Source organism: Lampetra planeri, chromosome 10, assembly GCF_965212315.1.
Source record: "Lampetra planeri chromosome 10, kcLamPlan1.2.h2, whole genome shotgun sequence".
Classification (NCBI taxonomy): Eukaryota; Metazoa; Chordata; class Hyperoartia; order Petromyzontiformes; family Petromyzontidae; genus Lampetra; species Lampetra planeri.
Genome location: NC_136116.1, coordinates 10758892 through 10774423, shown reverse-complemented (window position 1 = coordinate 10774423; position 15532 = coordinate 10758892). Strand labels below are relative to the sequence as shown.

The window sequence follows — 15532 nt, the reverse complement described above, 5'->3', positions numbered from 1 at the left end:
AAATCTGTGAAAAAGAGCTTTATAGCTCATCGGATTCCTCCAGTATAAATATTCTGATTGTGACCAGAGGACACCATCCTGTTGTAGAGTGGATACACTTTATGGCATTTATAAGAGGAGTTAAACGTTTGCTGGTTCAGTAAAAAAAAATCCTTCAATTCCTCGTTTCTCCAGGAATGAACATTCATTCTTTCTCGGAGCCAATATTTTGGCCACCTTATTTATTTTTAAAACAAAGTAACATGAAACTCTAACTGGAAAAATGTTTTCCTGGTGATAACAAATATTTATTCCCCTGGGAGTATGAATATTCACAAATATTCAGTGAATATTTGTGAATATATTCAGTGAATATTAGTTCCCAGAGGAACACTTATTTTGGGAACCAATATTAATTTGGACTGGTCACGCACTGCTCGCGACTTCAATGTTGTAAAGGTCCTGTAAACGAATATAAATACACGATGTGATTATAACAGCCAGGAATCTCATTGCGCCCTCTCACTCGGTTGAGTTAACGGGACTTCGCCTGACCCTGCCACACTGCATCGCTGTCGGCCCATCGTCTTGATGACACGAAACGCTGGCGGGCATTCATTAACGCAGGCCATCTGGTGTAAACATTTCACAGATTGCGAGACATCGTGAGACAAAATAGGTCACCATGTCACAATGGAACTTGTCCAATTAACATTTGTTTGAATTCATTGAAAACTAACGAATCACAAAATACAGGAGCACTCTTTGTCAGCTCGTTGAGGATGATGCGGCACCTCTGACTGGCCTTTGAAACTGTAGTTGGCATACGATTGATCGTTTTAGTTTATAGTACATTCTTAAATATACATTAGTATATATTAAAAAAATATCTAATGCTTTGGTTAAGTAACAGTCGATCAGCTGGTTGTGAGTCGGGGCAAATTGTTGGTACTCTTTCAAGATGTCTAGTCAGCATGGAAGAGTTGGCCAAATGCCTTCCGAGGGGTCCTGCAGAGCCCCTTCTCGTGGAGACTATTCTGTTAGCAGTGGGGATGAGCAAGCGACTGCAGGACTGCACCATTACCTTTTAGTAAGAAACGTGATCTCGTAAATGCAACCTCCATGCTCTACATTGAACAACCTGCATGTTAATATGTAAACACAGTAGACTTTCGTTTATCCACGCTAATGACGGGGAGGATGGCCACGGATTATTCAAAATCGCAGATAATCCAAAAATATAACCATTGTCCGCAGATCTCTATGCCAAAAAACACTAACATGTTTAAGTAAGTAAAATTGAGTTCGGTTTAAGCACACGACTTTCATTAAACATTTCCAAGAATAACAATGTATAAGTGTTTTAGATTAATGATTTGGCCTTAAGGGAAATTCCATGAGTTATGAATTCATGTCTAAATCTCAGGTGCGCGGTTAATCCGCAAATCGGATAAACTGAATAATCGAGAGTCTACTGTGTACACGAAGGCCGCTCAGATGCAATAAAATGCTCTAAAAGCGCGGACTAGGTAGGCTATGGGAAGAAGTGGGGGCAAGAGGACACAATGGGGGGGGGGTTGGGGGTGGGGGTGGCATTCGAGATTTCCCCCACCGCCGATTCCACTCTCCCTGCGGCCATTCGCACGAGCAGTGTGGACGTGACCTCTGGCTCTTTGACCCGAGGGGCTGGGCGGGGGGGGCAATTGAGATCCAGATGTTACGAGCATCACTGGAGGCTGTCAAGCGGTTCGTGAAGTCCAGCGGGCAAGGGCAAAATGCTCAATTTTGAGAGGCTGGCAAACATCAATAGACAAAGATCCACCTTATAACCTGAACAGACTTTTGGGGCAAGTGCTGTTAGAGAGCACTTTGGAAGGCCAGCACGGTAATGAGAAAGTGGGTGGCCAGAACCATGCCGCACCATGTACGCATTTGAGGCTGATTCGACCTAGGCGAGGCCCAGGACATGTGAGCTGGAATCGAACTTGGCTTGCCTGGTTCATGGCGCTGCGTGCTAACCGCTGCACTACCAGTCCCCCAGGGACACAAACGACAAAGACATACACACACACACAGACAGAGAAACACACACAGACAGAGAAACACACACACACAGCAGACGCACAGCGCGAGAGACACGGAGAGACATTCAGAGTTGCAGAGCAGCGGAAAACTAGCACAAGCCTTGACGTAAAGCTTTCGTGACTGCAGGAATACATATTCTATGGGTCTTTCGGTAAAGCCACATAGATAGAAAAATAGTAAAAATATCACGACGTTTCGATCACAACACAAGCAATTGTCTTCGGGTGTTGCGATCGAAACGTCGTGATATTTCTTTATTATTTTTCTATCTACGTGGCTTTACCAAAAGACCCATAGAACAGCACAAGCCTGGCATTGCATTGTGCATGTATGTTCGTAGTTTGCACGCTGTATTTTATGTAGATAAATGAGGAAGCAATAAAATACGGATAATGTAGACTGCATATTTAATGTTACAATTTAAAAGTAAAAATAAACACTACACATGTTTTCAGGAAGCATAATATAAATGATATTTTAACCAATTATGTTTGTGGAATTAGCATTTGCAGTACGAGTGATATCCAGTTTCATTTTTTAATTATTGTCGTACGCAAAAACAACATATCTGATTAACAAGGGATAACAATAGCAATACCAGAGCAATCATATATGATTATAACCATGTGTTCTAACCACAAATCGTAAAACACTGCAATCGATGCTTTTCCAGCGGCCCGTGAATTTCCCTTTGACCCGGGCACCTGAATATTATCACCTGTCAGCAGCAGCCACGTTCACGCAAACTCCTTCCCTGCGTCCTTCCGATGTTCCCCCTCCCACCCTTCCCTGCCACCACCCCCCGCAGATTCGGGGTTGAGCTCCCAGGATGCGAACCTCCCGTGCGGCGAGAACGATGACGACTTCCCGCTGCCCCCTCCGCTGCAAATGAAACGCTCGCCCCCCTCAAGCCCCGACGCCGCTCGGACGAAAGCGGCGGCCCATCGGCACGCCCGGTCCAGCCGCCACCACCACCACGGCCACCACGACGGCGACAACGCCCGCCAGGGCCGACCCGCCGACCGATCGACCGACGCCGGCTCGGTGCCACCCCCGTGCCGGCCCCTCTCGCCGATGGCCGCGGACGCGCGCGGCACGCCCGTCCAGCGCGAGTGCCCCGTCTCCTCGCACTGCGAGCTGTACAGCAGCCTCGTGTCGTCGCAGGCGGGCGACGCGCAGCCCTTCCTTTCGCCCCACGAATGCTCGCTCCTCTCCAAGGGATACGGCCAACGGCGAGCCGTTTCCCCGCACGCGAATCTTGGCAGGCCGACGTCGCCGGTTGGCCAAGCGAGCGCCCGCGGGCAGTCGCCCGCCGGTTTCCAGAAGTCTTGCCTTCCTCCGTTTTGCGGCTCCCAGATTTCATTCCTGCCTCACCCCTACAGCCACCCAAGGTCGTATTCTCCAAACACGTTTGGATTTCAGAAGGCTCTCCTCCCCACATCTGCGTCCGCTTATCCGAAAACACCGCCGCAGCATTCCGACGAGGGCGGCAAACCGCCGACAGATTTACATCCTTCACTGTCGCCTCCAAGCTGCCGTAACCTCCTCGCGGAGCAGCAATCTGGCCACCGACATGCGCAGCGTCCTTCGCACTGCCAGGCCCATTCAGCGAATTGCAGCCATCGAACACCGACTCCCACCACTGACGTCGGCTATCAATCTCCTCCGGCTTCCAGCCCTCATCAAGGCCCTCTGTCGCCCTGCGGTCAGCAGCAGGAGCTGCTCCCACCCGCGCTGCCTCGATTGCCCCATTGCAGGCAATGTGCTCCATCCCTCCGGTATCTCAACTGCGCCGGGCTCTCGTGCGGCCAGCATCAGGCTCCGAAATCGTCCCAAGCGCCGTCGGCGCGGCGGCCTCTGTCTCCGCCGGTAGGAAATAACCACAGGCCGTTGTCTCCGGTTCCCCGAGAGCTTCGAAGTCACCTCGCAGAGCAGTCCGCCAGCCACGAGAGGCCTCTTTCCCCGCCACCCAACGACATCCGCGGGCCGTCTCCAGCGTCCACGAAACTGGGAGCCTTGGCACCACCTCCTCCCATTCCCTGGAGACCTCTGTCGCCGCCTGCCAGCGGCGTCCACAGGTCGCTGTCGCCTCCAGCCTGCAACAAGCTCAGATCGTTTTCTCCACCTCCGAGCAGACCCCTTCAACGCGCGCTTTCGCCCGCGCGTTGCAGCCTTCGGCGGTCCATGTCCCCCCCACCCCTGAGCAGCCACAGGCCACTGTCGCCTTCTCCCCTCGACAAAAGAAGGCCGCTCACCCCGCCTCCGATAAGTCAGCGCAAGTCGAGTCTGCATCCCGCCTCCAACCACCACGGGCTTCTGTCCCCACCGCCCTCGAGCCACCACAGGTCGCTGTCACCTCCTCCGCCTTTGCTTGAGAGAAATCACTCGCTTCAACCGTCGTCTTCCAGCAACGCCCGCCTCAAGTCCGGGCAGCCAGTCGGCCAGAGAATGTTTCCCACGAGGACCTTAAAGAAGCACAGGCCCTGTCCCCTGCACAGCTCCACGAGGCAGTCTCTCTCCCCACAGCCGCTGAGCTCGCTGTCATCCTCGCCCGTGTCCACGCGCTCCGCCGATTCCCACTCATCGCCGAGCTCCCACTCGTCCTCCGCGCAGCGAGAACGATCCGCGAGGGCCTTGCCGGAAAGATGCCAGGAGCATCGTGAGCAGCAACATCAGCCGCCGCCGGATCATCATCATCATCACCAGCATAAGTGTCAGCAAGGCGTCGATCTTCCCCAAATGCACACGGCCCACGCGTGCGTTCCCGCCGCGCAGCATCCGAACCAACGCGGGCAGGCACCGGCGGCAGCGTGCGTCGGCATCCCCGTCGATCGCGAGAACGCCACGACCGCGCTAGCCCTCGGCTTGAGCCGGCTGGAGCTCGAGGTGCCGCCGGCGCGGCCGACGAAGGGCGAGGCCGGCAAGAGACCGCTCTCCATCGAGAGCCTGCCCGACTGGCTGCTCCTGCGCGTGTTCGCGAACCTCGCCGCCGAGAGCCTGTGCAGGTGCGCGCGCGTCTGCCGACGCTGGTACCTGGTGGCGTGGGACCCGCGCCTCTGGAAGGCGGTGACGCTCGGGTGAGTGAGGCGACGGGCGCCGTTTCGCGAGCGTGACGATCGATTGTGAACGAAGAGTGGGACGGGTGATGGGATTCGGCTGGATGGCCACCAGCAGTGGCAGGGCGTGGATCTTCCCCAAGTAGGCACGGCCCACGCGCGCATTCCCGCGCAGCATCCGGACCGTCCGGCGTGCGCAATCGCTGCGCCAATCCGCAAACTTTCCCGTTGATCGCAAGGACGCCTTGCTGATGCATGCTGGTGGTGCAGCTGATGACATTATCACGGTGATCATCAATCTATTATTCTTCATTCATAATTGATTGTCATGCTCACGTTACGTGCGTAAAATTGTGCGCGCGAGAATCAATTATTTATGGTTTGTATCCTTTGTGCAATTGGTTCGCGTGGCCCCTGCAGCCAGGCGCGCGACAGCTTAACAGGAACATTGCATGCAATTGCAGCCCCGGATTGTGACATTTAATCGAAATTTGACGGTGAATTTTCACAGGTCCGCTCAGCATTAGAGTGCTTCTTTGAGTAACTTTTTTTAAAATTCAAAAATCAATAAAAAAAAACTGAATGAGATGCATCTCCTCATTATTCATATCATCGCCACCATCGTCATCACAAAATTTAGTTTTTGTTTAAACCGGACGAGAGCCTTCTACTTTTGAAAGCATTCCTGTGTTACAGAGCAAACACGCTCACAACATTCGATATTTAACACAACACATTGACCAACAATAAACAAAAGAGCAGTGTCAAGGGTCAGCACACGGTACAACTTCATTTCCGGTGAGATGTACTTTATCTGAGGGGTGTACATTAGTTCAAAAGCACCTCCATTCAGAGTGGACAAAGACAAATATCCCCCATATAGCCTTTACAAGACTACTGGGGCAAGTGCTGTTAGCGAGCACCTATGAAGGCTGGCCACAGCACACACATGATGGGTTGGGGTGGCGTGCATCACCCCCGGCCGCTTTTGTCTCTCCGGTGATGCTGTTTACACACTGCACCAGGTACCCATTTATGGCAGTGTCGACGTCGTGAACAAATGGCAACCACGTGCACGTATATGCACGCAGATGTTAGCGCTCTTATATTTTAATGTTTCTTATAAAAATCACCATGCATAAAATTGACACTTCTTTGTGAAGAGAGTCCAAGCATTTTGATGAATATATCCGTTTGTACCCTGAAACGCGCGTTTGCTTTATTGCATTGTTTTCCTTTGTAATTAATACGCGCATTTATTTTCTTAATTAGTGTAACTTCACCGCCATCCTGCATCACAGGACATTCCAATCAGCCAGTGGCGGCTGTCATGGTTAAATTGATTGTCTTGTTGCAGCAGGAAGCATACGAAAATTAAACATTATTTTACGAGCCCTTAGTGTTTTACAGATTATGAACACCATCAAAGGCTCAATCTTGAATAAGTATTTTGGGTTTGCCTTGCAGAGACTCTCGGGCCAACACACTGCTCTGGCAGGAGAAATCAAATTCATCATTCCAGCCGCGTGCAAATTGTCACCGATAAATCGCAATGCATTTACAGCCAAATTATCTCGATCGCCCTTGTTTGGGAAATCTTACCAGCCACAACTTTAATGCCCCTCCACACCAGCAGGCTCGTTCTGTGTGTCATTGCTCGTTGTCCCCAAATCACGGACCGCGGCTGCCGATCGTCGGTTCTCCGCAGCTGCTCTTTCCACACCTCTACACCCCCCACACAACCACCACCACACTTCTTCACAATTGAGCTGCATTGGCTTCCGGTTGCTGAACTAATGCATCATCATAAGGTCGCGCTCATTGCACACAAAGTGCTTGCCACAAATGGACCACGATACCTTGGTGATCCCGTCAAAGAAGCGTAAGCCATCACGCGAACTGCGGTCACACTCGCAGCGGCGGCTTTTGGCTGGCCAGCGAGGCAAAAGACGGTCGCCGCATCGCGCGGCGCTTTCAGAAGCGCTTCTGCGGCCGTCTGGAATGCTCTTCCTTCCGATATTAGGGAGCCACTGGAGCTATGCACCTTCAACGCTAGATTGAAAACTTATTTCTTGAGAACCGCTTTTTCGCGTTTAGTTTGTCCTTCCCCCTCACCTCCCATTAGCACGGTTGGCTACGTACGATGCGAAAGAAGTTCAACATTCACACACACACACACGTAAACACCTGCTCAACGCTCACCTGTGCACCATCAGGCCGTGGGACGGAGGGGAGCAGGATGTGGAGCGGGCGCTGGACGCGCTGACGGCTCGGCTGTGCCGGGACACGCCGTACGTGTGTCTCACGCTCGAGGCTCTGGTGCTCAGCGGCTCGGCGGGGCTGGGCGACGCGGGGCTGCTCACCGTGGCGCGTCGCTGCCCAGAGCTGCGGCGTCTCGAGGCGTCGGGCTGCCCCCGCATCACCAACCGCGGCATCCTGGAGGTCGTGACGCGCTGCCCAAACCTCGAGCACCTCGACGTCTCTGGCAAGTCTCGCTCGCGCCGGTCGCCACGAACCCGCCGGTTTCTTCTTCTTCTCCCTCCCCCGAGTGTTTCCCCCGCTCAGTGGGGTCCACTGGCCATCGGACAAAGACGGCGGTCGCCGCATCGCGTGGCGCTTTCAGATGCGCTTCTGCGGCCGTCTGGAACGCTCTTCCTTGCGAACTTAGGAAGCCACTGAAGCTACGCACTTTTAAAGCTAGATTGAAAACTCATTTCTTTAGGACTACCTTTTGTGTTTAGTTTGTTGTCCTTCCCCCGTACCTCCGATTAGCACGGTTGGCTACGTACATTGCAAAATACGTTTTACATACACGAGTCCTCTATCCCCAGTCTTCGATCCATCGCCATCTTCGTGGCAATGACGCATCTCCTCACAAACTCATTGTCTCCTTTGGTCTTCTATGGTCTCCCCTCTCTGTCCTTGCCTTAACGGACATGGTCTTTACGATGTAGTTTCCGGAACTTCTGGTCACCTGTCAAACCATCTCAAGTATAATCTATTGATGTCACCATTCCCCCATCTCTCAACAGACTCGTCACGGTTATATTTGCCTGGATTCTTTTTTGACAACCGGCATGTCTACCAGACGCCAATCCTCACTATTTACCTGTACAGTATTTGAAACCCACGCTCCTGAAGCTGAACTTGGTCGGGTTGCCAAAGACTTCTTGGCGGAGGGCCACGAATGCCTGGCACTCTGCCACGTCTCGGAGGAGCTGCATTGGGAAATGCATCGATCGGCCTAGGTTATAAATTTCCTAAAGCAACATGCCGATCGCACTTGTAGCCTGCTACTAAGCGGTTGGATAGATTGCTAAAGTGGAACATTGCTCGATTCCCCCGACAGTCTCGGCCACTGGTGGAGATTCTGCTTTCCTTTGGCAAGGGACATATTGTCTACATGAAAACTACTATTGTGTGTGTGTCAGGGAGGATTTATGGACCGGTTTGCGTGCACGTGATGCTTGTGTGTCTCGTCTGTGTGTGTGTGAGCGCTTGACACGACGAGCCCGCGCAAAAAACCCACGACGGTGCAATCCCATCCTGGAGTCAACCCTAAGCGTTCGCAACCCAATTCCGTGTTTGCCGTGCGCGCATCGGCAGACTGCCCGGAGATCACGTGCGTGAGCCTGACGCCCGAGCCGTCGTGCCAGGCCTGCCCGCTGCACGGCCGCCACCTTCTCCTGCGCCACCTCGACATGTCGGGCTGCTCGGCCCTCACGGACGAGGGCCTGCTCGCCGTGGCGCGCCACTGCCCGCGCCTCGCGCGCCTCTACGTGCGCCGCTGCGCCGGCGTCTCGGACGCGGGCCTGCGCGCCCTCGCGCGCCACTGCGGCGCCTCGCTGCGCGAGCTCAGCCTGTGCGACTGCGCCGACGCCACGGACGCGGGCCTCGGCGAGGTGGCCGCCGCCGCGGGCCCCCGCCTGCGCTACCTGAGCCTCGCCCACTGCGCCCGCGTCACCGACGCCGCCCTCCGCCACGTGGGCCGCCACTGCCCCGGCCTGCGCTACCTGAACGCGCGCGGCTGCGCGGGGGTCTCCGACCGGGGGCTCGAGGCGCTGGCGCGGGGCTGCGCGAGGCTCCGCAGCCTGGACGTGGGCCGCTGCCCGCTCGTGACGGACGCAGGGCTGGAGGCGCTCGCGCGGGGCTGCCCGGGAGTCAAGAGGCTGGGCCTCAGGGGCTGCGGGGCGGTGTCGGGCCGCGGGCTGAGCGCCGTGGCGCTAGGCTGCCGCGGGCTGCGGCTGCTGAGCGTGCAGGAGTGCGACGGCGTGGCGGCGGAGGCGCTGCGCTTCGTGCAGGCCCACTGCCCGCGGTGCCTGGTGGAGCACACCAACCCGGCCTCCTCCTGAACACAAAGAGCGCTCCATGAGCTGCCGCTGCTTTCTCCTCCTTCTCGAGCGACAATTTTTTTAGTTTTTTTTTAACTGGGCAACCGCCCACGATGGATGGAGCAAACGTCACTAAATTAAAATGTGCAGGGTAGAGCGATGGGGGGACATTGAGATTGTGCTCTTTTGCTGTTGTTGACGTCGTAGTACTTTGTACGCGTTCACATCTGCAGTTTACACTTTTTTTCGTCCTCTTTTTTATACTTGGTCACTGCAGGCGGTATATTACCGTATTTGTTTTTTTATTATAGGGATGACCAATTGGTTCCCTTTTTGTATGTTATCCAAACTTAAACGCTGTCGTATTTTTGTCGCCTGATTTTTGTTGCTGTACATATAAACAACACGCTTTTTAAAGTACAGGACAACGAAACTTTTTTACATTGCAATGTTCAGGTGGTAGAAGCAGATAAATACTACGGACGCAAATATCACCTCGTATTCAGGATGCAAGACCGAAAAACAAGGCCATCCTGGGCCGTAATGTGGCACTGTCGCATGCCTCGGGCTGCTATAACCCACCTCTGAAGGCGTGAAGGACACAGCAAACTCTGAATTCTGGATAATGAGGCACTGACAGAAAGGGCCTTGGTTTTGATCCAGCCTTCTTGTAGCGCAGGGAAGAAACCTTGCAGGGTTGTCACTCTCAAGAGCCAGTCCCTACAGCAGACAGTGCCGAGTACAGTGTTATGGAGTGTCAAGAAAATTGGATTATCAGGACCTGGGTAATGATCCAGATGTTTTCTCAAGTTTCTTTACACAACTCAGACCGTATACCCGAACAACACAATGTAGATAAACATTGTAAAGCTAAATAAAATTGCGTAATAATAAGCTCTACAATAAACACCACTAATAAATTAAACGTGCTCGGAATGTCTGTGTGTCTTTTTACACGTACACTTCTGCCAGTGAAAACTACAAATGTGTTTTTTACGGGGAATTATGCTTTACGCACCACTGCCACCCAGTCCTTGGTTCCAGTGTGTTTTTTACTAAACCCCTTCTCAGTGGCGCATGGCAACGTGAACCCCCTGCAACAAACACCGTGGCACAATCTCGATGACACCACGGCATCATGGGCCGCGCCGCACGGCCTCGTTGGTAGCGCATTCGATTCTTGTTGCAGACGTTCACGGTTCGAATTCCAGCGTCCGCCCCGATTAACACTGCGGGTGTATTGACCGTGAAAATACCGTCTGCTTCACGCTGGACGTTAAAAGATCATGTGACGCATGTGTGTTTAACTTCTCTCGCACCGTACGTAGCCAGCCGTGCTTATCGGAGGTGCGCGGGAAGGACAACAAAATAAGCACAAATGAGTTGTCAAACTAGATGATTTAAAATTGCATATCTCCAGTGGCTTCCTAATATCGGAAGCAAGAGCATTTCCAGACGGCCGCGGAAGCGCATCTGAAATCACGCGATGCAGTGATCGTATTTGTTCGATAGCCAGCCAAATATCGCTGCTGCGAGGATGACCGGAGTTCATGTGATGGTTTATGTTCCTTGACGAGATGCATTGTCTTTGAGTTGTGCGCCTTTTGGCGTCATCTGGTCCAACACCATGTGAGACTAGGCTCTAAGAAAAGCTGTCTCGGGTGTGGACCAATCAATTTCAAGGACAGTGCATACATTATCAGAGTTGTGTTTTTTGTTTGCATTCCGACGCAGGTATTGTGGTCAATGCAAACATGACTTCTTGTAAAAAAAGGTGTCAGTTTTGTTGACAGATAAAAAGGGTAAAAAAACAATTATCAAGAGTAGGTCATTGTGTGTCGGGTTCCTGGTCCAAATTTACAAAAAATTACACCGAAAACGACTCCATTGGAATATCCAGCAGTGTACATAGCAATCATCTCCCTGCACCATCGCCGCCTTCGTAAATCTTGACAGGACCCTCCTGAATAAGAGTCATGGGACTCGGTGAGGCTTTCCTGGGCAAAGTACGAACACAAACGCATCAATAACTCTGATACCCCATGTTGCAAGCTCAACAGGGGGGCATCCAGTGGGTGTAGATTGGCTGGCATGGGCCCTGCAACGAATGACGTGGGGCAACGTGCTCAATTTCCGGCGTTTTCACAATGATAATGACCCCATCTAGTGGTGGATCTTGAGGGCTGGCAGTAGCAGGTGGTTCAACATGCACGTGATTGAGTCCGGCATGGCTCTTAACGAAAACCGATGGTGTCTCGTCTCGATGAGTAAATGACGTGAATGACCACTGTACGTATCGACGTGACATCGTAGACAGGGTTGCCGACTTTCCCAATTCCATGCAACGTTGCAAAATGGTTTATGTATTCGATATCTCATTGAGCCATCACGGAGGGTCGTAGACTGAAACATACAAAAATAAGCAATAAGCAGACACAAGGGCATTTGTCCGCTATGTTTATTTCGCCCTATCAGCCTACTAAACAAATGTTTTGCGACGACAGCATGCTGTATAAAGAAGCCAAAGTCTGGGCCAGTGCGGACCGGTTTCGTCAACCCGTGCTCCAATTCCGTGCTGCGTGCCACGCACCTTTAAAGGGGCCGTCCATAAATGACGTCACGCACCTAGGGGAGGGGGGGGTCAGACATTTGTAACGATGTGTGACGAGGGGTGGCGGGGGTTTGAGAAATGTGACGTCACATCAAAATGCGCAAGTTAAAATATAGACAACACGTTCTACTTAATTCAATATACTTTTTAATACATGTTTTCTCCTACAATATCAGAGTGCAGCGCCACATTAAATACCCACTACAATGACAATAGTTTAAAGCGATTTGAAGCATATTCTTGGTTTTTTTCGGTAAAGTCACGTAGAAGGGAAATAATAAAATAATATTAATATTATTATTTTCTTATTATATTATTTCCCTTCTACGTGACTTTACCGAAAGAACCAAGAATATGAATCCCTGCAGTCACGAAAGCTTTAAATCAAGATTCGATTTGAAGCATGTTATTTTTTTTGGGGGGGGGGGCAGAGCTTTGTGACGTTATATTTGAGGGGGGGGGGGGTCTGACTTTTCGTGACGCCGTGTGACGAGGGGGGGGGGGTCAAAAATCGTCCAAAATCGCGTGACGTCATTTATGGAAGGCCCCTTTAAAAGAGCAGCGCGCTCAGCTCCGCGTGTTCCGTGCCACCTTGCCGCGTGTAAATCCTCAGCACAGCGGCAACACAGCGGCGAAGACGTCAACCCCGGTGGCCGTGCCAGGCCAGGTGCACAACTGCGGAGGCCAAGCACGTGCAAGTTTGTCGATCGAAGGCTCGCTGGCTAAGGAGGTCACGGGGCACAGAGCCAGGTCACGGGCACAGGCGGACTTTGACCTCTGTGTTGGAGGAGCGGCCAGGTGTTCGCTTTGTCCCTCACATTAAGAATCGCGGGTGTATATAATTAATGTTTTTTTTATCTTAATTGTGAACTACTGAAAATAAATTTATAAACACGGACAGTTTGGGAGGGACGTTGCCACTCTGTGCCATGGGGTGACTGACTTAGACGACTGGCAGATGCACCAGCTGTGCCCCCCCCCCCTACTGTGCCAACTTTCTTCGTTTAACCCGCCCGGCGCTCCGCTCGTTGTTGTGAGCGTCACCCCTCTGCCCTCCGCTGTTTGTTGGAGGGTGGACTGCCTCCAACTGCCCGGTAGCGGTCCTTCACGAGCCTCCTCCACACACTTGCTCAGCCCCACGTTCCTCCGAGGCCTATCCATCCCGTGGGGTGGTGCGCATTGCTCGGTCCACGTTTGGGCCAAAAACTAAAAAAAACGAACTTTAGACGTCCGCTCGGAGGCGTGGAATGGACCGACACCGAGATCGAGAAAGGGCACCACCGCTCAAAGCACCGGAGGAGCTGTTGGCAACCCTTACTACACTCGGAACCCGTGTTCTGGACTTGGGTTTAAAGTCTGTACATTTTAGGGGCCGTTCATAAATGACGTCACGCGTTTTTGAACGATTTTTGACCCCCCCCCCCTCTCGTCACACGGCGTCACAAAAAGTCAGACCCCCCCTCAAATATGACGTTACAAAGCTCTGTCCCCCCCCCCTCCAAAACCATATTTCTATTTTGAAAATAAAACATGCTTTAAATCGCTTTAAACTATTGTCATTGTAGTGCGTATTTAATGTGGCGCTGCACTCTGATGTTGTAGGAGAACACATTTATTAGAAAGTCTATTTAATTAAGTAGAGCGTGTTGTCTATATTTATTTAAAGTTGCGCATTTTGATGTGACGTCACATTTCTCAACCCCCCCCCCGTCACACATCGTCACAAATGTCTGACCCCCCCCACCCCCTAGGTGCGTGACGTCATTTATGGACGGCCCCTTAGCACCGGTGCCACTGCTAGCAGGCTAGGCCAGTCACGATCCATGCACGCATTAATGCCAATGGACGTCATCTTGAACAACAGTTGGCATGCATTAAATAACCAGATTGAATTTGTGAATGTAACCATCGTTTTTGTCTTTTGGGGCCACACTGCAGAGTACTTTTGCTGCACTGCCCTCTGCTGCCCGCCTCGTAACACAGCTTGATCACAGTTCAAGGGCATTTGCTGTTCTTTAGAAACTCCTCCCTTTGTTGTTGCCCACATAATGCACGAGCTTGATACGCGGTGGTTTGGCTGCTGCAGCTCATTACGATTAAAATGTCCCTCCCTTTATTACTGCTAATCCTACTTCCTCCCTGTATCACTGCTAATCCTACATAATACACGAGCATAATATGACTTTGAGACCCCCCCTACCACCTACACATTCCACGAGGAGTGACTAATCCCATATCTGCATTTTCCATCAATATGCTTAATTCCGCTGTTGATATGTAAACTCCTTTGTCAAGGCGCTCTCCTCCCCCGACCCAGCTTAAATATACGCTGCCAAGCTTGGCGGTGTTCATTGGGACGCTGTCTTTCCGACAGCTCTGTTTCTTCACCTGAGGACGGCTGCTTGTTTTGTGGCCGAAACGTCGTGAAAATTTGTATTTTATTATGTTTATTTTTGTTATTTTATTATTTCCCTTCTACGTGACTTTACCGAAAGAACCAAGAAGAGTTCAATTACCACCCAAGAATGTCAGTGTGGAACGTACGTGACGTCACGCCACGTCGACCAGTCTCCCTCATTAATAATCATGAACAGGATACGTCCTCCACATGGACCCGCCCCTCATTAATAATCATGAGCGGGTGACGTCACTCCGCATGTAGAACTCCCCCCCCCCCCCCTCATTAATAATCAATTCCGAGCTCTCTCCGAGCTTACATTTACAAGCAAATTTCTTACATTGACACGCTAATCTCTCACAAGACAATGGCCACCCCCACAGCTTCATTTGTCAAGATTTACCCGATCTTACATTTACATGCAAATTTCATCTCTAGCCCCTCCCACTGACCCTTGGGCTACACCATCCCAAACCTTTATAACTCCTTACCTGAGCAGCGCTCCCACCATATCTTCTCAGCAGCTCTCCCGCGATATTTCTCACCTGATGACGATTGCTTGTGTTGCGATAGAAACGTCGTGATATTGTTCTTATTTTTATTATTTTCCATTATTTGATCTATCTACGTGGCTTTACCGAACGACCCAAAGAATATGAATAATCATGAGCAGGTGACGTCCTCCAAATGGACATCCCCACAATTAATATTAATTAGCGGGTGACGTCACTCCACATGGGGGACCGAGGCGCCTCCATCCCCCTCCTCAGCGTCAACTCACAACCCTCACTACAAAGGCAGAACCCTCACGTCACGCGATCTCCGTGACGTTGTTGAGACATAGAAGTAAAAAGGATGTCACGATGAACAAGGGATTATAACCTTCAAATGAAATAAGTCTGTGTCACCGCGCCCTTACAAATTGCACACGAATTGATGCAATGGCTATCACGTGGCAGTCTGCTTTTCGCTTGCAAGTTTCAGATTTACTGCAATACACCCGTTCTTGGACGGGCAAAAAGGCTAGTCATTGATATTGTCCTTGTGACAGCATAACCAAGAAAACATAATA

General features: G+C 51.5%; 1 protein-coding gene across 1 annotated transcript in view; it reads left to right on the top strand.

The window, feature by feature from the left end:
- The window catches only part of LOC144721018 (uncharacterized), a 66514-nt gene extending 56143 nt beyond the window's left edge, over positions 1 to 10371 (top strand). Inside the window, exons 3-5 of the mRNA XM_078598299.1 lie at positions 2873 to 5141; positions 7337 to 7605; positions 8727 to 10371. Of these exons, the coding sequence (XP_078454425.1) occupies positions 2873 to 5141; positions 7337 to 7605; positions 8727 to 9472 (3284 nt within the window). The 3' untranslated portion in view covers positions 9473 to 10371. The remainder of the gene's footprint in view (positions 1 to 2872; positions 5142 to 7336; positions 7606 to 8726) is intronic.
- Positions 10372 to 15532: the final 5161 nt, after the last annotated feature.